We start from the raw sequence: 26,481 nt of genomic DNA on the forward strand, positions 1-26,481 counted from the left end.
ATTATCAAACAAAAATAAAAAAACAGTTACAGGCGTAGACAGACAGCAGTCCGTTCAATCTCAGTCATGAAATATATTAGACATTTAAAAGCTTTATCGAGAAATTTAAAGCCCAAAGCAATAAGAAAATAAGTAGACAGAAAAATTAACGATAAAAGTTAGCTTGTAAAATACAGTGTAAACAAATGTGACATATCTCTCTACAAAAAAAAGACCAAAAAAAAACTGTATTTTTCCTTCATAAAAGTATAAAAATGCATCATAAAAAATGGACATGACATTTAACTCATAATAAAGTACAATATTTATTTATACCATGAAGCAAAATTATATATAAGAATGAAACGTCTAGATGATGTTCTTTGATCTGAATCTCAGTAGAAACTGCTGGTCTTGAAGATGAACTTTATTCATTGTGACAAATTTAGATGATGTTTTTGTCCTGTCGCTCGTTGTGGCTGGTTAGGACAGATTTTGAAGAGATGTTATTGCTTGACGGTGTTATTGTGTCACGTTTGGTGAGGATGCGGCATTAGACCTGAAACTGCTGGTCTTGAAGATGATCTACTTGCTGTGATTGTATTTATTGTGACTGAGTAGAGAAGATATCTGAGTGAAGCTCTTCCCACATGGAGTGCAGTGATACGGTTTCTCTCCAGTGTGGATCCTCTCGTGTGTTTTCACATGTCCTGACAGACGGAATCTCTTGTCGCAGTGTGAACACTTGTAAGGTTTCTCTCCAGTGTGGATCATCTGGTGCCTTTTTAAATCTTCAGCTCTAAAATAACACTTCCCACACTCAAAGCACTTATGATCTTTTTCACCAGTGTGTGTTTTCTGATGAAGTCTTAAATTCTGCAGACGTGAAAATCTTTTTCCACACAAAGAACAGGGATGTGGTTTCTCCTTTGAATGAACTAACATGTGGTTGTTCAGGCCTGTAGCCCTCGAAAATCTTCTGCCACATTGATCACATTCGTACGGTTTCTCTCCAGTGTGGATGTTCATGTGTTCGTGAAGGTTTGATGATTGTCTAAAACTCTTCCCACACTGATCACATTCGTATGGTTTCTCTCCAGTGTGAATCCTTGTGTGAATCTCAAGACATTGTTTGCCTTTAAAACTCTTTCCACACACAAAACATAAGTATGGTCTCTCCTGTGAATGAACTCTCAGGTGGCTCTTCAGGGATGAAGCACACAAAAATGTTTTGCCACATTGATCACATTCGTACAGTTTATCACCAGTGTGGATGTTCATGTGTTCCTGAAGGGTTTCTTGTCGTGTGAAACTACTCAGACACTCATGGCAGATGAAATATTTCCTGTCTCTTATTATCAAAGAAATACTTTCAGTCTGTGATGGAGTTTCTTCTTCAGTTTTGACATGATATTTCTTCTCTCCAATCTCCTCATTTTCCTCCATCAGGCCTAAAATGAAAATAAAAATCATAATTTTAGCGCATTTAAATTGATACCACAAATGAGGTATATTGAAGGCTTATGGGAATATTCTATCATTTATTTGTGAACTGATGTGAGCATTAGGAAAATAATAATTCCATTAAAAAGCATGTTTCATACATATGTTGACATTATTGTTTGTATTTGCACTGTAAACTTTGGACATTATAGTTATTCTGTGGTAATTTGGGGTTTCGTGGTAAAAAAAAGAAAACGTTTTTGAGTTCAGACATCCAGAATTAAATATGATAAATCATCTCTATTTAAAAGATTATAATATTAAATATCACATCTGACACAAATATACAAACTACAACAATATAACACCCATTTTTAGAGTTTGGTCTTTCAGATTCCTTTCATTAACATTACATAACTGATTATGTTCATCATTACAATTATTGCCACATTAAAGACCAAGATAGCAAAAACCCAGCAAACACAGACTTAGGTAAAGTTGGTTTTATATTCGCATATTCGCAGATTCGCGGACTTCCGCGTTCAATAACTCGTGAACTAAACGTCGTTGCTACACAAAACACCTATCACATATAACTACAGATTAAACATCAGAAGCTACAACATAATTTTCCTCAAAACGATCTTTCCTTCTCACTGGACAAAATACATTGATATCTATGCGCAGGCTGCTAAGAAGGGACCATCTGCAAAGTGCAAACCCGAAGGAAAGCTCATTTTAAGAAGAAGATTTAAATATTAAAACAATGTTATTTTGTGAAGTAACAATATTCAGCTCACAAGATATTGAACGCAGAACACCGCAAATATACGAAGCAAATATAAAAAGCAATACCCAAGTTGCAGACTTGATCATGTAAGATCAAGTGTGAACATAGTCAAGTTTAAAAAAAAAAATAAAAATAGTTTCAGGTTTGATATTTGCTGTGTATTCACCTAGACTGCTTTAGTGTACTTTTGTTTAGGCTATTGTACATACAGTACGCAAAAATGTTTTATGTAAAAGTTACAATTATTCACCAAAGAGATTTTTTCATGTTCCAAAGGTTGTAGTATGTTCCTACTGACCAGACTGACTTAATACAGGTGGAATTTTCACAGTATCTCCCTTACTGTACGTTCAGTATACAAATATTAATTTAAAAAAAATTACAGTAATTCCCCAAAAGTATTTTTCCTGTTCCAAAGCCTGTAGTGCTTTCTTATTGACTTACACTATCCCACACTGACTTACTACAGGTGAAATTTTGACAATACCTCCCTTACTGTACTTACTGAAAGGTTGGGGTCAGAATCCCCTGTTTCTTCAATTAAATTATATATATCCTTTTGAATGATTACTTTATTCTTATTAAAAATTCAACAATCAAGTAGTATCCTAATCATTTCTGTATTTATTTTCTTTTAGGTGCATTCCAGTGTGTGCCCTTGGGTTGTGTTCACATGCAAGGGGCCTTTTGATGATAATTGTCTTGGGATTGTCTTGGGACTCCTGGAAACTCCATCTGCATACATTCAGTGTATTACAGCCCATTGGTCAAACACAAATTCTTGAACTGTCATTATTTCTGGAAGACCCCTTAGGACTTTCACATATAAAACTCTTCGTCTCTTTGTCCTCTTTTTCTGGACCTTTCCATCATGGCTGTATCTTCTGTATCTCGTCTGCAACACATAGACGATAATGATGGCATTTTTCTCCTTTCTTTTGCAAAGCTCTTTCTAATACATTTTCAATTCCTCTCTACTCTGCCACCATCATCTGCTTAATAAATGCTTACAACCTTCAGTGTGGTATGCTTTTCTTTAAAAAAACATTTTCATAATAAAAATATTTATAAAACAAGTTACAGTGTTTTCCTTAATAAACCAGCTTCATAATAAAATCTTTATAAAACAAGTTCAGGTGTTTTTCTTAATAAACTATTTTCTCAATATATGGTTACAATGATTATTAATATGTTTGTATTAATATAAGTATTAATATAATGATTATAATGTTTTACACACTGTAAAAGAAAAGTTGACTAAACTTAAAATTCTAAGGCAACTTGCTGCACAGATTTTTTGAGTTGACTCAACTAATAGAGTTTACTCAACTGGAGATGTTATAATCGAGTCAACTCAACTATAGAGATGTTTTAGTTGAGTCAACTCAAAAAATCTGCAGTAAGTTGCCTTATAATTTTAAGTTAAGTCAACTTTTCTTTTTTTACAGTGCAGTAAACACTTTCTTAATAAATTGTTTAACAACTACTTATGGTAACTTTCATTATAAAACCACTTTTTTATTAGTTACAATTGTGGTTTACTATAACCCATAAATACTTCATATACAACAAGCCATGATTACAATAGAATAATTGCATATTTCACAACAATATCCACATATCTTCATCTATATATCTGTCTTATTTGACTTGTATAAGTTTGAGGGTCAATTTATACATAATTTCACCTTATTTTCATCAAGTGAACATCTCATGTGTATTTCTTTAGGGAGTGGAGTAAAGGGGCATATTATCGTTCCTGCTTTCCTGGAGTGAAATGTTTTATCAGCCTGTTTAGGTGGACTGCTCTTCTGATAATGAGCTCAGGCCTTCTTCAGCCTCAAAGAGAACTGTTGTTTGTCAGGCAGTGTTGTGTGTGTGTGTGGGTGTGTGTGTGTGTGTGTGTGTGTGTGTGTGTGTGTGTGTGTGTGTGTGCATTTTTTATTCTTTGCAGGTTCAGAACTTTGTGATATACAACATTCTTGGACCCTGGAAGAAGGTCACCACGGACTTAAATCTCGGAAATGGACGACAAATATTCTGATTAATGGCGATATACCCACTTATCTATCAAAAATGTATTATTTTTTAGACTTTATGTTCTCTTAGCCAATCAGAAGTAAACTATTATGTAATGCATGACCTTGAAAAATGTATAATTGTGTGAGATTTGTTTGTAAGGTAGAGTTGGCTTGCGGCCTTCTCGTGACTTTGACGCTGGCTCTACCAATTTAACTGCAAACTATTCTTCAGTAAAATTTTACTTATTTGATTGAATTTCACGACTCCTGGTCTTCTTTCATCATATCTGTTCCTGGGTCTTACAACTGTTCCCCTAAACTATTTTTTCCTGTTTCAAAGGCTGTAGTGCTTTCCTTGTGACCTGACTGACTTACTCCAGGTGGAATTTGGTCAATAACTCCCTTACTGTACGTACAAAAAACTAATACGTTTCCAAAAAAATTACTGTAATTCCCCTAAACTATTTTTTCCTGTTTCAAAGGCTGTAGTGCTTTCCTAGTGACCACACTGACTTACTCCAGGTGGAATTTGGACAATAACTCCCTTACTGTACGTACAAAAAACTAATACGTTTCCAAAAAAATTACTGTAATTCCCCTAAACTATTTTTTCCTGTTTCAAAGGCTGTAGTGCTTTCCTAGTGACCACACTGACTTACTCCAGGTGGAATTTGGTCAATAACTCCCTTACTGTACGTACAAAAAACTAATACATTTCCAAAAAAATTACTGTAATTCCCCTAAACTATTTTTTTCCTGTTTCAAAGGCTGTAGTGCTTTCCTAGTGACCACACTGACTTACTCCAGGTGGAATTTGGACAATAACTCCCTTACTGTACGTACAAAAAACTAATACGTTTCCAAAAAAATTACTGTAATTCCCCTAAACTATTTTTTCCTGTTTCAAAGGCTGTAGTGCTTTCCTAGTGATCAGACTGACTTACTCCAGGTGGAATTTGGACAATAACTCCCTTACTGTACGTACAAAAAACTAATACGTTTCCAAAAAAATTACTGTAATTCCCCTAAACTATTTTTTCCTGTTTCAAAGGCTGTAGTGCTTTCCTAGTGACCACACTGACTTACTCCAGGTGGAATTTGGACAATAACTCCCTTACTGTACGTACAATAAACTAATACGTTTCCAAAAAAAATTACTGTAATTCCTCTAAACTATTTTTTCCTGTTTCAAAGGCTGTAGTGCTTTCCTAGTGACCCGACTGACTTACTCCAGGTGGAATTTGGACAATAACTCCCTTACTGTACGTACAATAAACTAATACGTTTCCAAAAAAATTACTGTAATTCCTCTAAACTATTTTTTCCTGTTTCAAAGGCTGTAGTGCTTTCCTAGTGACCCGACTGACTTACTCCAGGTGAAATTTGGACAATAACTCCCTTACTGTACGTACAATAAACAAATAAGTTTAAGAAAAAATTACAGTAATTCCCCTAAAGTATTTTTTACTGTTCCAAAGGCTGTAGTGCTTTCCTAGTGATCAGACTGACTTACTACAGGTGGAATTGTGACAATACCTCCTTTACTGTACGTACAATAAACAAATATATATAAGAAAAAATTACAGTAATTCCCCTAAAGTATTTTTTCCTGTTCCAAAGGCTGTAGTGCTTTCCTAGTGATCAGACTGACTTACTACAGGTGGAATTGTGACAATACCTCCTTTACTGTACGTACAATAAACAAATACATATAAGAAAAAATTACAGTAATTCCCCTAAAGTATTTTTTCCTGTTCCAAAGGCTGTAGTGCTTTCCTAGTGATCAGACTGACTTACTACAGGTGGAATTTTGACAATACCTCCTTTACTGTACGTACAATAAACAAATTTTTATGTAATAAACATTATTACAAGTGTTTATTACATATGCTTATGTAATAAACTGTAATTCACCTATAGTGTTTTATATATATATATATTCCAAAGATTGTAGTGCTTTCCTTGTGACCACACTGACTTACTCCAGGTGAAATTTTGACAATACCTAATAATACTGTTTTACATAATAATATATATAATAACTGTAATTCACTAAAGGGTTTTTTGTTTGTTTAAGGTTGTAGTACATTAATAGGGGCTACATTAATATTAACAGTAGTGACTGAACCTGTATGCATTGGTGCAGCAAATCTGACAGATAACGAACAGCAAGATCATGGAGGCATTCAATATACTGTACAGTGCACTGTTTTATTTCTATTATCTTTCTAATTGTTCCACTGAGATTATACATAAAAGTTGTAATTAATTCCTTGTGGTTAGAGTAAAATTTCAATATCACCTCTTTAAAATTTTGCTGTTGTTGATCCTCTCTTGGTTTAAGTTGTTCTTATATTATCATAAACCCTTTAACTGATTGTTTTGTCAAGTACTTTTTACTTTACTATATTTTCTTTTAGTGAAGTGACGTAAAAGTTTAAGTAAAACAAATGTGTGTGTTTGAATACAATTTTTTCAAATGTTTCCAGTCAGGACTACTTTGGGTAAACACAAATATTTAAGCAATTGAACATTTTATTCAATATTTATTCATTGCATTATGTAATTGGTTAACACACATAACTATAACTGTTAGTGGTTTGTTACATAATTAATCCTTGTCATGTTTACCAACATGAACAGTGCCAAAGATGGTACCCAATGTATGCTGCATTGGACTATCACCAGACAAGCTACCTGAAAAAAGATGCCCAATGGTTGTGCTCACTGTGTACCTTAAACAGTGGAACATCAAAAGAATATCTGCTGAAACTTCTGCTTTATTGTCCTTGTTTCAATATGGATTACCATTGTATATCTGTATTTTGGGACTTACAGTTAAAGACCCAAGGACCAGATATGATTTATTAAGACCAGGAGTTAGAAGTGCACTCAATTTAAGACAAGAGTCAGAATTATAATAAATTAAAGGAAATTTTACTGAAGAATGTTTGCAGTTTCATCAGGCAGAAGTCAAGAATCAGAACCAGTGATCAAAAGTGGGCCAACAAGTGATCAACATTAAAAGGATTATAGCTTTTGAACTCTTTGATCTAGATGTGAATGTAAATAGATGTAAAATGAAACTTAGTACACCTGATTCCACTCATTATGGTGATCACAATCAATATCTTACATTAAGACTCTGCCCATTACAGTAGTGGCCATTTTGAAAAGTACAGTGTTAATTTTTTTGTGCTACTCCTCATTCAAATTTTGTTCAATTTTTACAAAAAATTCACAAGAAGTGACAAGCCACACAGAAGTGACTGAACAGATTTTTTATTTTTGCTATCGTTCCTGATAAACATTTCTCCAAATTTGACCTGTATTTGTTGCCTTATGGTAGTTAGCTTAGCATACTAATTGGTTAGCATGCTAACCTGATGCCATTCTTTCTAATGTGGCTCTTCAGCTATCAGGATAACCATAAACTACATTAGCATTAAGCTAACTTAACTTGCTAACTTAACTAATCTGGTTAACATGCCTTTGTGTGCTCATTCTTACACTTAAGCCTCTCCTTGGCAGCTTGGTAAGACAGTGTCATCTGAGTGGTGCAAGCTGCTAAACCACGTGCCACGAGCCCTGAACCATTCCGGTTGTGGGTTTGAATCCTGTGTGGCTCATTCCCAGACCGCAAGAGGTATTGTGGCCTTAAGTGGTGTAAAAGTTGCTTCTGTTCCAGACATGGTGTCTATATGTGAGCGAACTCAATAAATACAACATGCAGTGAATTTATATAAAAATTATTCATTTTGAATTGCTTCTCACTTGAACTACTGGACCTTCTTCATCTTGCCAAAAAACGCAACTTCCCAGTGGCGCAATGATATGAGTGACAGGTATCTGACCCAGAGATAATGGGTTCGAGCCCAGCGTGGGATGATTTAAAAAAAAAATTGCGTGTAATGTTGTGTCATGTCGATTCCTTTATTATTCAACGTTGTACTAATCTTTCTTCCTTTTGGATTAATATATATATATATATATCTTCTTCATTATATGTTCATTCTCATCTGAACTTCTGTTCATTATGAGTTCATTTTCACCTATACTTCTAAACCAGCTCTTTTTTCTTCAATTTCTGCTGTTTTTACTATTACTGCTCTTACTGCTGCTTCAGGGGCTTGGCCCCGTATCGCTGCTTGCAGCTATATTTCCACTTGTTCCTTAACATGTAACCAAGAATACTAACACACACAGACACAGTTTCTTCAAGATTGGATTTGGTGAGGAGGAGAGTCTTCTCAAAACATTAATATAACATGTTATTTATCTTAAGGAGAGGATACTTTAAATCTAACTGTAAAGTAAAGACTTTAACTAAGAAATGGTCTCTCAACTATAGGTTTCATTGACTCCTGAGACCATTGCTATCAGGGTAGCCTAGAAAAGCAGATGGATGTAGTGACACCTGTTAAAGAAGTCCATATTTCATCTCTGGAAGCCAGGCTAAATGAGCAAGCACTGTTACTGCATTCCGGGCATGGGCCAGACCCTTACGTTACACCTCAGATATCAAATACAGACTTATATTTAAATGATACATGAAATAACATTTTCGATAATCACACTGATAATTTATATAACAAAGGAAAATCTCATAAGCCTAGAGAAGTCATTCAACTCATTTGATATATAGAAGGAAAACTATTGATACCTTGATTATAATCACTCATTAGATATACATTGAAGCAGCAGTGTGTTCCAGAATCCACTTCTTCAGGACTTCATAACAAAAACGTAACTTGAATAATTACAATAAGGGCGTTGCTTATTTATAACATTGAAAATATTATTAACCTAAAATATGTGCTATTTTTAATCAATGAAAGAATTGTGTTGTACAAGGAACAGCAGTTCTAATACATACTTTTACCTAATACATTTATCAAAGTTAATTGAGTAGAGCGATCACTGGGAACATACTATAACCTTTGGAACATGAAAAAAGGAGAAATTACAGTAACTTTTTAATAATAATATGTTTGTACTATACTTACAGTAAGGTATTGGCAGTATTTAACATGTAGTAAGTCAGTCTGATCACTATGAAAGCACTACAACCTTTGGAATATCTAAAAAACACTATAGGTGAATTACTGTAATTTATTTTTAATTAATATTTGTATACTGAACGTACAGTAAGGGAGGTATTGTCAAAATTTCACCTATAGTAAGTCAGTGTGGTCACTAGGAAAGCACTACAGCCTTTGGAATAGGAAAAAATACTTTACTTGAATTACCTTAATTTTTTCTTGAACTTATTTGTTTATTGTACGTACAGTAAAGGAGGTATTGTCAAAAGTCCACCTGTAGTAAGTCAGTGTGGTCACTAGGAAAGCACTACAGCCTTTGGAACAGGAAAAAATACTTTAGGGGAATTACTGTAATTTTTTTGGAAACGTATTTGTTTATTGTACGTACAGTAAGGGAGGTATTGTCCAAATTTCACCTATAGTAAGTCAGTGTGGTCACTAGGAAAGCACTACAGCCTTTGGAATAGGAAAAAATACTTTACTTGAATTACCTTAATTTTTTCTTGAACTTATTTGTTTATTGTACGTACAGTAAAGGAGGTATTGTCAAAAGTCCACCTGTAGTAAGTCAGTGTGGTCACTAGGAAAGCACTACAGCCTTTGGAACAGGAAAAAATACTTTAGGGGAATTACTGTAATTTTTTCTTATATGTATTTGTTTATTGTACGTGCAGTAAAGGAGGTATTGTCAAAATTCCACCTGTAGTAAGTCAGTCTGATCACTAGGGAAGCACTACAGCCTTTGGAACAGGAAAAAATCCTTTAGGGGAATTACTGTAATTTTTTCTTAAACTTATTTGTTTATTGTACGTACAGTAAAGGAGGTTTTGTCAAAATTCCACCTGGAGTAAGTCAGTCTGGTCACAAGGAAAGCACTACGGCCTTTGGAACATGAAAAAATACTTTAGGGGAATTACTGTAATTTTTTTGGAAACGTATTTGTTTATTGTACGTACAGTAAGGGAGTTATTGTCCAAATTTCACCTGGAGTAAGTCAGTGTGGTCACTAGGAAAGCACTACAGCCTTTGAAACAGGAAAAAATAGTTTAGGGGAATTACAGTATTTTTTTCTTGGACTTATTTGTTTATTGTACGTACAGTAAGGGAGTTATTGTCCAAATTTCACCTGGAGTAAGTCAGTCAGGTGACTAGGAAAGCACTACAGCCTTTGAAACAGGAAAAAATAGTTTAGGGGAATTACAGTATTTTTTTCTTGGACTTATTTGTTTATTGTACGTACAGTAAGGGAGTTATTGTCCAAATTTCACCTGGAGTAAGTCAGTGTGGTCACTAGGAAAGCACTACAGCCTTTGAAACAGGAAAAAATAGTTTAGGGGAATTACAGTAATTTTTTTGGAAACGTATCATTTTATTGTACGTACAGTAAGGGAGTTATTGTCCAAATTTCACCTGGAGTAAGTCAGTCAGGTCACTAGGAAAGCACTACAGCCTTTGAAACAGGAAAAAATAGTTTAGGGGAATTACAGTATTTTTTTTGGAAACGTATTAGTTTATTGAACGTACAGTAAGGGAATTATTGTCCAAATTTCACCTGGAGTAAGTCAGTCAGGTCACTAGAAAAGCACTACAGCCTTTGAAACAGGAAAAAATAGTTTTGGGGAATTACAGTCATTTTTTTGGAAACGTATTTGTTTATTGTACGTACAGTAAGGGAGTTATTGTCCAAATTTCACCTGTAGTAAGTCAGTGTGGTCACTAGGAAAGCACTACAGCCTTTGGAACAGGAAAAAATACTTTAGGGGAATTACTGTAATTTTTTCTTAAATGTATTTGTTTATTGTACGTACAGTAAAAGAGGTATTGTCAAAATTCCACCTGTAGTATGTCAGTCTGATCACTAGGAAAGCACTACAGCCTTTGGAACAGTAAAAAATACTTGAGGGGAATTACTGTAATTTTTTCTTAAATGTATTTGTTTATTGTACGTACAGTAAAAGAGGTATTGTCAAAATTCCATCTGTAGTAAGTCAGTCTGATCACTAGGAAAGCACTACAGCCTTTGGAACAGTAAAAAATACTTGAGGGGAATTACTGTAATTTTTTCTTAAATGTATTTGTTTATTGTACGTACAGTAAAAGAGGTATTGTCAAAATTCCACCTGTAGTAAGTCAGTCTGATCACTAGGAAAGCACTACAGCCTTTGGAACATGAAAAAATACTTTTGGGGAATTACTGTAAGTTTTTCTTAAACTTATTTGTTTATTGTACGTACAGTAAAGGAGATATTGTCAAAATTCCACCTGTAGTAAGTCAGTCTGATCACTAGGAAAGCACTACAGCCTTTGGAACAGGAAAAAATACTTTAGGTGAATTACTGTAATTTTTTCTTAAACTTATTTGTTTATTGTACGTACAGTAAAGGAGGTATTGTCAAAATTTCACCTGTAGAAAGTCAGTCTGGTCATTAGGAAAGCACTACAGCCTTTGGAACATGAACAAATACTTTAGGTGAATTACAGTAATTTTTTCATAAACTTATTTGATAATTGTACGTACAGTAAGGGAGTTATAGTCACAATTTCACCTGTAGTAAGTCAGTCTGGTCTGTAGGAAAGTACTACAACCTTTATATAAAAAAACACTATAGGTGATTTACAGTTTATTTCATAAACATGTAATAAACATATGTAATAATATGCTCATTACATAAACATATTTGATAATTGTACACTGTTGTCAAAATTTCACCTGTAGTAAGTCGGTGTGGTCACTAGGAAAGCACTACACCCTTTGTAACACGAAAAAATACTTAGGGTGAATTACAGTAATTTAAAAAAAAAACATATTTGTCAACTGTATGTACAGTAAGGGACTTTTTGTCAAAATTTCACCTGTAGTAAGTCAGTGTGGTCACTAGGAACATGCTACAACCTTCGGATAGTAAAAAATCCCTTTGGTGAATTAATGTAATTTAATTCAAAAAATATTTATGTACATTATGTAAAGTGAGGCAGGTTTCCTAAATACAATCATTATAATGCATTTTTTATTGTTGCTAAAGTACAATCAATAGCATTAGAACACATAATGTGAGAGAGATTTGCTGGTACATCTGTACTTTGCAAAAATGTAGTTGTCTGTTTGCACACAATGGAAAAAAATATACCTTTTTAGACGGTCCCTAATCTTCTTTACCACACACATTGAATGTTCAGTGAACAGTCGCAACTTTGTATGCCATTAAAACAATATTTGCCCGTTTTGATTGATTGTGGAGAGTGTTGTAGTTCACCATCTTTGTCCTAAAGATCATGTAGCTGCTTTTATTTAGCAAAAATGTGCTTTATTGCGCTTGTTATTGAGACGTGAAAGTGCGAATGTGCGAATATAAAACCAACTTTACCTAAGTCAAACACAGAACGTTGGCACAACGTACCCAACCTTCTAACAACGTTTTATCAACATGGCCATGGTTTCTATCCCCATGAATTCATTTAAATGTCCTCACAGATCAAAATTTACAAAAGTTTAAGATTATACATTCAATAACACTACATAATCACTCAAAATGAAACATGACAAAATCGTAATGATTTCAACATTTTCCTCAGATGTTCGTTTCGTGCTGAACTAAATCAGTCTACAGACGCCAGAAAAGACGCACATTTAGCGCTTTATCCGATGAAAACAGTTCAGAAATAACCCTGTAAATGTTGCTGAAACAAACTGTGTAAAGTGTATTTTATGGGTGTGTAAATACGCGAAATATCAGAACTGCAGAACTCACCTCAGAAGACACAACAAACGCGCCGAACGAGGAAGGACACTACTGATGACGTCAGCGCGGTGATACCAAATAAACGCGCCAAATATTGCAAACTATTTATACAAAATAACATGTATAACATACACGAAAATAACGCTTAAAGTTCATGTAAGCAATAATTTAATCTCAGTCATGTGTAGGTTGAAAAATAACTTATTAGACAGTTCTAGGATTTAAGGTTTTATCATTACATTTAAAACATGAAAAGACCAATAGCAATCATAATAGTTAATGGCTTTCAGTCAGAGTTATTTTTCAATTATGAATTGATCAATTCTTAACACAAGTAAAACCAACAGACAATAAAACATTTCTGAGTGTCCAAATTGTGGAGCTATACGCATTGTAAAATTAAGAGTCATTATGAAAATACAAATATTATTTTTGTAGTATAAAAATAATGAGCTTAATGTGAACATTTACAAATGATGTTTAAAAAAATGTTTTAGTTATGATTAAACTATTAATGAAGTCTGTATTCCTCCAGGAGGCGCTCAACTTAATAACTGTAATAAAACATGGAGAGACTCTTGAACCTAAAAGTGAGAAAACTTTATTGATAAAATCAAGCAAAATAGCAAAATGTACAGACGTCCAACAATCAAAGAACACAATCTCTTACACCAGTATTTTCTGATATACAGATACAAAAATGCTTTGATGTAATTTGCTCAGCTTCTTTCCAGAGTGGATTTTCATGTGAACCTTGAGACTCTGTTTGTGTGTTAAACTCTTTCCACACAAAGAACATGAATGTGGTTTCACATGAACTGTCATGTGTATCTTCAGATCTGAAGCCCACAAAAATGTTTTACCACATTGATCACATTCATGCAGTTTCTCTCCAGTGTGGATGATCACGTGAGACTTAAAGGGATACTCCACCGTTTTTTCATATTAAACTATGTTATTCCCTAAGGGATGGATCAAATTAAAATGCTTTTTAATGTATCTGACGGAGTTGACAGATTAAGTTAAGAAGTGAATAAATGTACATTTTTAGAAAGAAAGAAAAATAATATTCAGAAAAACCTGTTCCCTTACATGGCTCATTAGCTGAGACCTTTGTCTACAAATATATCAGTTTATTATTAATATATTATTAAATATTAAAAACTAACTTCTAAAATATGTTTAGTCCCTTACCTCAAGAAACAGTGATTACTATTATTTCTCAAATGATACAGAAAAATAGCAGTTATATAAAGTCATACACTATGACACCCATCTTCATCAAACATTTAGTTATATTTCCTAATAACCCCGTTCATGGCAAGAGTTCGCTAACATCTTACCGTTTTGTATGTTAAACAGATTCTTCTTTCTTTATTGTACACGAATAGCGACGAACACGATGGAAACTTTAAACTGCGAAAGCGCGCGAACTGTTCACCTCAGAAGACTCGACACCACTGACTGACTGAAGGAGCGCGCGCTGGTGATGTCGTCATCACCGCGAGTCGAAATCCACAAAAACTCGCCAAATACTGTATAAAACAGCAAGACATCAATAAAACATTATCAAACAAAAATAAAAAACGGTTACAGACGTAGACAGACAGCAGTCCGTTCAATCTCAGTCATGAAATATATCAGACATTTAAAAGCTTTATCGAGAAATTTAAAGCCCAAAGCAATCACGATATTTTATAAATGTAACTAAAATTATGAAATTATTTATTCTTGATGCAAGAATAAGTAGACAGAAAAATTAACAATGAAAGTTAGCTTGTAAAATACAAAGTGTAAACAAATGTGACATATCTACAAAAAAAAAACATTTACAGTTTGAAACTTATATTTTTATAAGTATAAACAAATTACAATAAAAATGCATCATAAAAAATGTACATAACATTTAACTCATAATAAAGTACAATATTTATTTATACCATGAAGCAAAATTATATACAAGAATGAAACGTCTGGATGATGTTCTTTGATCTGAATCTCAGTAGAAACTGCTGGTCTTGAAGATGAACTTTATTCACTGTGACAAATTTAGATGATGTTTTTGTCCTGTCGCTCGTTGTGGCTGGTTAGGACAGATTTGAAGAGATGTTATTGCTTGACGGTGTTATTGTGTCACGTTTGGTGAGGATGCGGCATTAGATCTGAAAGTGGCGGATCTGAAGATGATCTATTTGCTGTGATTGTATTTATTGTGGCTGAGTAGAGAAGATATCTGAGTGAAGCTCTTCCCACATGGAGTGCAGTGATACGGTTTCTCTCCAGTGTGGATCCTCTCGTGTCTTTTCAGGGTTCCTGACAGACGGAATCTCTTGTCGCAGTGTGAACACTTGTAAGGTTTCTCTCCAGTGTGAGTCCTCCAGTGCAGTTTTAAATCTTCAGCTCTAATAAAACTCTTCCCACACTCAAAGCACTTATGATCTTTTTCACCAGTGTGTGTTTTCAGATGAAGTCTTAAATTCTGCAGACGTGAAAATCTTTTTCCACACAAAGAACAGGGATGTGGTTTCTCCTGTGAATGAACTAACATGTGGTTGTTCAGGCCTGTAGCCCTCGAAAATCTTCTCCCACATTGATCACATTCGTACGGTTTCTCTCCAGTGTGGATGTTCATGTGTTCGTGAAGGTTTGATGATTGTCTAAAACTCTTCCCACACTGATCACATGTGAACGGTTTCTCTCCAGTGTGGATGTTCATGTGTTCCTGAAGGTTTGATGATTGTCTAAAACCCTTCCCACACTGATCACATATGAACGGTTTCTCTCCAGTGTGGATCCTTGTGTGAATCTCAAGACTTAGTTTGTATTTAAAACTCTTTCCACACACAGAACATAAATATGGTTTCTCATGTGAATGAACTCTCAGGTGGCTCTTTAGGGATGAAGCACACAAAAATGTTTTATCACATTGATCACATTCATACAGTTTCTCTCCAGTGTGGATGTTCATGTGTTCCTGAAGGGTTTCTTGTCGTGTGAAACTACTCAGACACTCATGGCAGATGAAATATTTCTTGTCTCTTATTTTCAAATAAATACTTTCAGTCTGTGAGAGAGTTTCTTCTTCAGTTTTGACATGATGTTTCTCCTCTCCAATTCCCTCATTTTCCTCCATCAGGCCTAAAATGAAAATAAAAATCATAATTTTAGTGTATTTTTATTAATTGATACCACAAATGAGGTATATTGAAGGCTTATGGGAATATTCTATCATTTATTTGTGAACTGATGTGAGCATTAGGAAAATAATAATTCCATTAAAAAACATGGGAAGCGGCAGCGCGTTTCATGTTGACAGACATTATTGTTTGTATTAGCACTGTAAACTTTGGGAATTATAGTTATTCTGTGGTAATTTTGGGTTTCGGTGGTAAAAAAAGAAAACGTTTGAGTTTTCCAAAATAGGCTATACCCTTAAATATGATAAATCATCTCTCTATTTAAAAGATTATAATATTACATATCACATCTGACACAAATATACAAACTACAACAATAACACCCATTTTTAGTTGGTCTTTCAGATTCCTTTCATTAACCTAACAACGTTTTATCAACATGGCCATGGTTTCTATCACCATGAAATGTCCTCACAGATCAAAACTTACAAAAGTTTAAGATTATACATTCAATAACACTACATTATCAATGAAACATGACAAAATCGTAATGATTTCAACATTTTCCTCAGATGTTCGTTTCGTGCTGAACTAAATCAGTCTACAGACGCCAGAAAAGACGCACATTTGGCGCTTTATCCGATGAAAACAGTTCAGAAATAACCCTGTAAATGTTGCTGAAACAAACTGTGTAAAGTGTGTTTTATGGGTGTGTAAATACGCGAAATATCTGAACTGCAGAACTCACCTCAGAAGACACAACAAACGCGCCGAACGAGGAAGGACACGACTGGTGATGACGTCAGCACGGTGATGCCAAATAAACGCGCCAAATATTGTAAACTATTTATACAAAATAACAGGTATAACATACACAAAAAATAACGCTTAAAGTTCATGTAAACAATAATTTAATCCCAGTCATGTGTAGGTTGAAAAATAACTTATTAGACAGTTCTAGGATTTAAGGTTTTATCATTACATTTAAAACATGGAAAGACCAATAGCAATCATAATAGTTAATGGCTTTCAGTCAGAGTTATTTTACAATTATGAATTGATCATTTCTTAACACAAATAGAATCAAAAGACAATAAAACATTTCTGAGTGTCCAACTTGTGGAGCTATACGCATTGTAAAATTAAGAGTCATTATGAAAATACAAATATTATTTTTGTAGTATAGTAATAATGAGCTTAATGTGAACATTTACAAATGATGTTTAAAAAAAATGTTTTAGTTATGATTAAACTATTAATGAAGTCTGTATTCCTCCAGGAGGCGCTCAACTTAATAACTGTAATAAAACATGGAGAGACTCTTGAACCTAAAAGTGAGAAAACTTTATTGATAAAATCAAGCAAAATAGCAAATGTACAGACGTCCAACAATCAAAGAACACAATCTCTTACACCAGTATTTTCTGACATACAGATATAAAAACACTTTGATGTCATTTGCTCAGCTTATTTCCAGAGTGGATTTTCATGTGAACCTTGAGACTCTGTTTGTGTGTTAAACTCTTTCCACACAAAGAACATGAATGTGGTTTCACATGAACTGTCATGTGGATCTTCAGATCTGAAGCCCACAAAAATGTTTTACCACATTGATCACATTCGTGCAGTTTCTCTCCAGTGTGGATGTTCATGTGAGTCTTAAGGTGTCTCTTCTTTTCAGTAAAGAAATACTTTCAGTCTGTGAGCGAGTTTTAGCTCCAGTTTTGACATGATGATGTTTCTCCTGCTCTTCACTCTCCTCATTCTCCAGCATCACGTCTGAAATTAAAGTAAGAAAGTTACATTTTAATAAATCCTTAAAAAGTGCAATGTAGACAATGGCTACATGAAAATAATCTCAATCCAGTGTAATGTTGACTGCATTCATCAACCCAGTTACTAAAGTTAAAAGAAAAATAATAATAAAAAAGTTTATCAGAAACTATAAATGAGATTTTGATTGATTTATGCTAAAAATCTGCCATTCTCAATATTGTTTAATTTTGGTGTTTTTAAAGTTTATTGCTAAAATAATAAATAGATAAATGAAAAATAAATATGTAAAATATAAGACCTTAAGATCATATTCAGTTTGGTGTCCTGATGTTGACAATTAATGTGAATGTTTATCAAATCTTGTTTCACTGAATCTTGTTTCACTGACCATTTGATCAAAACAAGAAAATGAAAGACATTTGAATTTCAGGCCCTAATTTGTACCCTGCACATAGAGAGCGTGATTATTATCCCCGATATTATTTATCGATTAAACTGTTTCTTTTCTGTTTCCGTAAATCTGATGAACTGCTTTATTGTTCTTTATTGTTCTTCAGCCTCATTAAAGGCACAATATGTACGATTTTTTTATTAAAATATCCAAAAACCACCAAAACAGTGTTTTATATTTTGTTGACTTTAACATTATCCATAAATGGGACAGGGGACAATACTTAACAAATGCATTCACAGCCCCACTATTATGGAGCTTAAAATATGACAATATGATTTGAATTTGAATTGTGTAAATTTGAATTATTTACAAGTGAAATCTAACAAAATTGAATTTTAGGTGGTAGTTTAAATAGTTCTGAATTTGATTTTTTTTTTTTACGAATATCGAACATTTGAAATTTAACAAATTAAAATGTTTTTATGGCTGAATTTTATAGACATGTATTTTCAAACAGCTAGTTTTTTTGTTCTGAATTCGTATACTGCAAATATTCAGATTAAAAAAAATACAGATTCAAGTTTTCAAGATGAAGAAATTCGAAACTTCAAATTCAGTTTTCTAAAATTCAATCTCAAAAATTCAAACTCAAAAATTCAGATCTTACAGAAAGTAGGTCACAGGTCATCCACAGGGAAGAGTAAAGGATCTCAGATAAGTCGAACAGAGCATTTTGGCTGCACTGCAGTAGTTTTCTGCCGCAAACGCGGTGGTGGTTCAAGAGAATCCGTGTATCTTTCGTTTTTTTTATTTAATATTAAGAGTAGAAAAATGAGAAAACAGCTCGAGTTTTAGATTTATAATATTCTAGTAATAATAGTGCTCCGCTGCTGCAGTTGCACGGAGCTTACAAAACTTAACGCGTGTATTGCAACTAGGCTACATTTCCTTTTCTCATCAAACAACTAGACTAACGAATGGCTCGACACAACAGAAGAGCCAAGACCAGCAGTTGGTCTGAATTTGCTATAACCTATACTGTAGCCTATTTTTTGGACTGTAAGTCACATTTTATCATGAAACACGCTGTGATTTATTCCAAAGTGACTCAGGCATAATGCATTTAACGTTAAATAATCTAAATGTTGACTTTCAAAAGTAGGTGCGCCAAGAAGGATATTCGCTGTATTTTGGTTAATTTTTGGTGTGCGCCAGAAAGATCTAAAGAGACCGAGACGCACTAAAGCAGCGCATCATGTTGTTTTATTTATTTTTCAATGGCATGATATTTTGTAGTCATTTTGAATGTACACAAATACAAATATAAATTTTACTGTTTCGAATGATGTCATATTATCTGTTAGGCTATAAATAACAGAGTATTAAGTTATTTCCCAGCAGTGGAACAAATTCAAGTGATCGCGCTCTCACACAACATAGTAGGCTATCAGTTCCGGCGTTGCTTCATATCGCAGACTGTTCATTATCAAAATGAAACACAGTCAACCAAACATATAAAAAGTTATTCTAACTACTGTAAGAATTGATAAATTAGGAAATTCTGGACAGTCTGTTTCGGCGGTGACCAGACCCTGAGAGGACAAAAGGACCTCACTGGAGATTACCATTTGAACTGGCTCTCGTGCACCATCAAGACGAAAGTCTCACCTCTGAGTCATCTTAATCTACATCTCCTTCCCTCTCCCCTCACCCCCTCTCTCTCATGCTCAGATGATTCACCTGAAGATCACCCAAGAAAATGTATAGTTTAATGTGAATGATTATCACAGAGTATATTCATGTTTGGTATCGTTTCAAATGTCACAGTGCAACTGGTACAATTCTCTCATTTCAGAATAAGTAAAACAAAAGGTAATAAGGTTTTAAGAGTTTACACACAAAGAGAGATAGTCTCTCAAGCAAATGGTCTCCCACCCCCATGAAGGTGTGATCTCTGAATGCAAATTTACTATTGTTAGCACATGTTTCCATGTGAAAGAGGTCTGTCTATTTAATGGAGTGCAGCAGGGAGTTCGGGGCCTTTTCTGCACATCAGATCGGCCCGTGAGGCTGAGAGTGAGATCTCTCAGCCCCACGTATTTCTTAAAGTTGGGTTTGCATCTTCTCTCTATTCCAGAGCATTTGATGTTTTGTATCAATTATCTTTGAATTGATTATGAAATTGGCATGATACATTTACCTGACATAATAAATTGTTACATTTGATTGTTCTAACTGACTTTGATATTATTTTCATTAAAGAGTTAAACGGAATAGTCAAACATTAGCTCACTTTTAGTGAGGCACAGATTTTATTAAAACCTTTCATTTATGGAGTCAGATGAAATAAACGAGTAAATATATGATTAATATATTACAAATTTAACCAACCAATACTTTGCATGAGAAAAGGACAGTAACACATGATACCTTCCCCGTGTATTGGCGAACCGGCAATTGGACCAATATAGCGGGTCTTACAAATTTAATTGGTCTGTTGTACAATATAAAGGGCAAGCTGTGCCGCACAGTCCTACTTGTTATTCCAAACATTACCCTTGCTGTGAAGACGCTGATTTAGCCTATACGTGCATATTGGGACTCGACTGAAGTATGACGCCTTCTTTATATTAATAGTTAGCATCCACATGTTACATTGCAAATATGAAAACTTTTGACTGAATGAGAGATGCGCGACCATTTAAATAAATTTGTTTAGGCTTGGCGTTTAAAATAGGCTAAATGTTGTTTGTAATAAAGGGCACAATATGGGCTATTTTTATAGGCTTGAGCTTATTTCAGTGACAATTTGAAACTGTAAAAAAAAACGTATTTTTTCCTTCATAAAAGTATAAACAAACTACGATAAAAATGCATCATAAAAAATGTACATAACATTTAACTCATAATAAAGTACAATATTTATTTATACCATGAAGCAAAATTATATACAAGAATGAAACTCTGGATGATGTTCTTTGATCTGAATCTCAGTAGAAACTGCTGGTCTTGAAGATGAACTTTATTCATTGTGACAAATTCAGATGATGTTTTTGTCCTGTCGCTCGTTGTGGCTGGTTAGGACAGATTTTGAAGAGATGTTATTGCAAGATGGTTTTATTGTGTCACGTTTGGTGAGGATGTGGTATTAGACCTGAAAGTGCTGGATCTGAAGATGATCTACTTTCTGTGATTGTATTTATTGTGACTGAGTAGAGAAGATATCTGAGTGAAGCTCTTCCCACATGCAGTGCAGTGATACGGTTTCTCTCCAGTGTGGATCCTCTCGTGTGTTTTCACATGTCCTGACAGACGGAATCTCTTGTCGCAGTGTGAACACTTGTAAGGTTTCTCTCCAGTGTGAGTCCTCCAGTGCAGTTTTAAATCTTCAGCTCTAATAAAACTCTTCCCACACTCAAAGCACTTATGATCTTTTTCACCAGTGTGTGTTTTCAGATGAAGTCTTAAATTCTGCAGACGTGAAAATCTTTTTCCACACAAAGAACAGGGATGTCGTTTCTCCTGTGAATGAACTAACATGTGGGTGTTCAGGCCTGAAGCCCTGGAAAATCCTCTGCCACATTGATCACATTCGTACGGTTTCTCTCCAGTGTGGATGTTCATGTGTTCGTGAAGGTTTGATGATTGTCTAAAACTCTTCCCACACTGATCACATTCATACGGTTTCTCTCCAGTGTGGATCCTTGTGTGAATCTCAAGACTTGGTCTGCATTTAAAACTCTTTCCACACACAGAACATAAATATGGTCTCTCCTGTGAATGAACTCTCAGGTGGCTCTTCAGGGATGAAGCACACAAAAATGTTTTGCCACATTGATCACATTCATGCAGTTTCTCACCAGTGTGGATGTTCATGTGTTTTTTAAGGCTTACTTGTTGTGTGAAACTCTTCCCACACTGATCACATATGAACGGTTTCTCTCCAGTGTGGATGTTCATGTGTTCCTGAAGGGTTTCTTGTCGTGTGAAACTACTCAGACACTGATGGCAGATGAAATATTTCCTGTCTCTTATTATCAAAGAAATACTTTCAGTCTGTGAGGGAGTTTTTTCTTCAGTTTTGACATGATGTTTCTTCTCTCCAATCTCCTCATTTTCCTCCATCAGGCCTGAAATGAAAATAAAAATCATAATTTTAATGCATATGAGGTAAATTGAACGCTTATGGGAATATTCTATCATTTATTTGTGAACTGATGTGAGCATTAGGAAAATAATAATTCCGTTAAAAAAACGTGGGAAGCGGCAGCGCGTTTCATTCATATGTTGACATTATTGTTTGTATTTGCACTGTAAACTTTGGGCATTATAGTTATTCTGTGGTAATTTTGGGTCTCTGTGGTAAAAAGAAAACATGTGAGTTCAGACAGCCAGAATATAACGCTACCCTTAAATATTATAAATCATCTCTATTTAAAAGATTATAATATTACAGATCACATCTGACACAAACATACAAACTACAACAATATAACACCCATTTTTAGAGTTTGGTCTTTCAGATTCCTGTCATTAACATTACATAACTGATTATGTCCATCATTAAAACTGCCACATTAAAGACCAAGATAGCAATAACCCAGCAAACACAGAACGTTTTATCAACATGGCCAAAAAGTTGCTATACATACGTTGTGTGGTGAAGGTTGTTACAGCGTTGTCACAATGTTGACATTAAACCACCGTTCAGGGCCATGGCTTAACCTGTTAAGCTTCACCAGTGCGTCGGCGCACTGAAGCGTTTTTTATTTATTTAATTCAAAATTACTATCAGATTTAATGTTATACCTTGACAAACTATACATCATTAAAAAGATATAAGACTCAAGTTTCAGTATTTGACCACTATTGTATTCTGAGAAACTCATAGTGACAGTTATGTCTTAATTTGTGTCAGGAGTTATGAAATGAAAAAATGAGTCGATACCTTTAATATGAATTATGACCGTCAGCCGCTTTCATTCATAAAAAACTCCCGTGCTGTCGTCATGACAGCGATACACAAAACAACGTCCCTCAGGGCTTTAGCTCAAAAATGTGCAGATTTGGAGAAATATTGATAGATTCTTTTAGATTCACATCATATTTCTATAGACAGGAATAATATTTATTGAATTTATACCCAAATGCGTCAATGTAATCTTTATGAGCGTTTGGTATTCTAATTCACAGTGTTTTCAATTCATACCAATAGCCTGAGGGCGCTATATGCACAGTAATATAGTCCATATATGGCACATGAAGAAGAGCCATGATCATGTGACATTCCAGGAAGCCTCGAACACACACACAGCTACAGAGATCGGCTGTAATCATGCAGATAAAAGATGTTTTGAAGACAATAAACATGATTGCAATGATATCTGATTTGCCTGTGTTCTTCAAGCCATGCCAGGTATTTTTATAATAATAGATTATATTTATAATGTAATGCTAATCTATATAGACTTCATCATTGTGCATAATACTATCAAATAATATATTTTCTGTCTGATTTTTTTATCTGAAGCTAAATTAGATCACAGAAGATTATTTAAAACATTCGGCTTGAGTTATAAAGTACGTTTTGAGCATAAATATGGTTTTAATCTCATATATTGTCGTGTATTGATGGTGTGCTAAGCTAACATGCTAGCTAGCCCTAACTGTTAGTCACATGACATGGTCTTGAAAAACATTTAACTAAATACAGAGTTTTGGGCTTATTATCTTCAGATTTTAAACATAAAATGTTTAGACATGTGGCTTTAGCTGTAGTGCATTTCTAGATTGCTCCAGTGCCAATTTCAATTTTATTTTCATGAGGATGTTTCATAAAAAATAATTTCTAATAACTTTACAAAACTTTGAAGCTATTTATAACAATTTTTGTCATTACGACAATAATTAATTCTACATTTACAATAAACTGCCAGGTGTCAGCTTTCAAACGAGATCATACTTGTGCTTTTAGTACAAAGGGTTCATGAACTGTATCTGTTTTAGTTTGGGTATGTCATTTCTGGGGATTTTTCAAAAGTGGCGTTGCAGCTTAACAGGTTAAAGGGGGGGTACAATGGTGTTTCATGTATTCAGAGTTGTTTACAGTGTTAAAGAGATGGATTCTCATGCTTAACATGGCCAAAGTTTTTAAAAAATATTTTGGACGAATAACGGAGAATTTCTGTGCCGAAAATCTTACTTCCGGGTTGGTACAAGTTTCGGCTGTTTTTTTTTCGACCGTGGATCTAATGACGTAGACCAGAGTGGAACTCCTTATATGAGCATTTCTCCCGGAAAAGCTCGCCCGCGCACACGTCGACAAGAGGAGAGCGAGACCGCGCACATCAACGCGCTTCAACAGGAAATCATCGGCAGCGCTGCATAGTGTCTCCAAAGTGTGTTTTTGGATGTGAGGGAAAGCTTACCATGTTCAGCTTCCCAAAGAACCCAGCGTTAGGAACAGTGGATGCAACGATGAATGTTTTATAAACAAAGCCCAGATCGACGGATTCTCTCTATGGCTCTGGCTTCGCCCACACGGCCCGCCTCCAGACGCTCGTTTTTTTCCGGAAAGACGGTACAGCTTATCTTTCTTTTATAAATATAATAAAACTAAAGACTTTTTGGAGATATGAAGGATGCAATACTACTCTATAGGTACTCAAGATTAACAGGAGATTGAGTGAAAATGAGCATTTCATGCATACTGAGTTTTTTACACTGGTAAAGAGTTGGATTCCCATGCTAAACATGGACAAAGTTTCAAAAACTAAGTTGTACGTTTGAAGGAGTATTTTTGGAACAAAAATACTCCTTCAAACGTACAACTTAGTTTTTGAAACTTTGTCCATTCCGGTTTGTCACAAGTTTCGGAAAGTTTTTTTCGAGTATGGCTCTGTCTTACGTAAGATAGGGCGGAATTTCCTTATATGGGTCCTAAGGGCACTTCTCCGGTAAGATCGCGGCCGCGCGCGCACTCGTAGACTAGAGCAAGAGAGTGAAAGCAGTTCGCCATCAAAGCGCCCTGCCCGGCTTTTGGGAAGTCAATGTCACCAAAGAAGTGTGTTTTTGGTTGCCAGGGCAAGACAACCCTGCACAGATTCCCAAAGAACCCAGCGTTAAGGAACCCGTGGATGGAGTTTGTTTTCCTGAGCATAAACGGAGTTGTGTAAGACTGTTGTTCCCTGCATTTCGACGATGATTGTTTTATAAACAAAGCCCAGATCTACGGATTTGCAGATCGTCTAATGCTTAAGGATCGAGCAGTCACAATGATAAAGGTTCGCGGTCGTGCGTTGGAACCGGACGGTGAGTAAAACTGTTTGTTGAACAAATGTCTCTGTGTGTTGTCACTAGCTTGGCGCGTTAGCACAGCTAAGCTTCGCCCACAGGGCCCGCCCCCAGCCGCTCGGTTTTTTCCGGAAAGACTCGGTACAGTCTATCTTTCTGTTAAAAATTTAATAAAACAAAATACTTTTTGGAGATATGAAGGATGCAATATTACTCTATACTCAAGATTAACAGGAGATTGAGTGAAAATGAGCATTTCACCCCCCCTTTAAGGTTGTGCCAACGGTGTCTTGACAACCACTGGACTACATATTCGTCACTGCCCTGAAGCGCGAAAATCATACTTTTAAATTCAGACTTTTAAGACAACAACGTTTCGACAGCCATGTCGAGTCTTACAATTCTACGTTGTTACAATGTTGCGAGCACGTAGACAGCGGCGTTGCCACAGAAGAAATGCAACGTGCCACAACGTAAATGTGTTTGCTGGGAAATATTTCTATCCCCATGAAATTTCCTCACAGATCAAAACTTAAAAAAGTTTGAGATCATAAATTCAATAACACTACTACAATATCACTCTCAAAATGAAACATATGACAAAATCGTTCATGTTTGAATGATTTCAACATTTTCCGTTTCGTGCTGAACTAATTAGTCTACAGACGCCAGAAAAGACGCACATTTAGCGCTTTATCCGATGAAAACAGTTCATAAATAACCCTGTAAATGTTGCTGAAACAAAATGTATTTTATGGGTGTGTAAACACGCGAAATATCTGAACTGCAGAACTCACCTCAGAAGACACAACAAACGCGCCGAACGAGGAAGGAAACTACTGATGACGTCAGCGCGGTGATGCCAA

The 26,481-nt window shown here is 34.9% G+C and overlaps 3 protein-coding genes across 4 annotated transcripts in view; all 3 read right to left on the bottom strand.

The window, feature by feature from the left end:
* LOC307170066 (uncharacterized protein) overlaps positions 1-26,481 on the bottom strand; it is a 77,304-nt gene that overhangs the window by 35,655 nt on the left and 15,168 nt on the right. The gene's annotated exons all lie outside the window — the stretch shown is intronic.
* LOC307170065 (uncharacterized protein) lies at positions 352-26,474 on the bottom strand. Of its 2 annotated transcripts, XM_079891070.1 has the most exons (3): positions 26,413-26,474; positions 21,477-22,452; positions 352-538 (listed from the first exon to the last, which is right to left on the bottom strand). In XM_079891070.1, the coding sequence occupies exon 2, from the start codon at positions 22,445-22,447 to the stop codon at positions 21,503-21,505; it is 945 nt and encodes a 314-aa protein (XP_079747196.1). In that variant the 5' UTR covers positions 22,448-22,452; positions 26,413-26,474; the 3' UTR covers positions 352-538; positions 21,477-21,502. The 2 variants fall into 2 exon arrangements, with proteins under 2 accessions (XP_079747196.1, XP_079747195.1); XM_079891069.1 differs by lacking the exon at positions 352-538 and having other exon boundaries at positions 20,674-22,452.
* On the bottom strand, positions 14,725-16,925 carry LOC307170288 (uncharacterized protein). Its single transcript, XM_079891376.1, has 2 exons — positions 16,901-16,925; positions 14,725-16,153 (listed from the first exon to the last, which is right to left on the bottom strand). The coding sequence occupies exon 2, from the start codon at positions 16,146-16,148 to the stop codon at positions 15,204-15,206; it is 945 nt and encodes a 314-aa protein (XP_079747502.1). The 5' UTR covers positions 16,149-16,153; positions 16,901-16,925; the 3' UTR covers positions 14,725-15,203.

This window comes from Squalius cephalus, assembly GCF_949319135.1.
Source record: "Squalius cephalus genome assembly, chromosome: 13".
Classification (NCBI taxonomy): Eukaryota; Metazoa; Chordata; class Actinopteri; order Cypriniformes; family Leuciscidae; genus Squalius; species Squalius cephalus.

Excerpts from the sequence above, each read along its gene's own strand:
- LOC307170288 (XM_079891376.1), bottom strand. The coding sequence starts at position 16,148 with ATGGAGGAAAATGAGGGAATTGGAGAGGAGAAACATCATGTCAAAACT.
- LOC307170065 (XM_079891070.1), bottom strand. The coding sequence starts at position 22,447 with ATGGAGGAAAATGAGGAGATTGGAGAGAAGAAACATCATGTCAAAACT.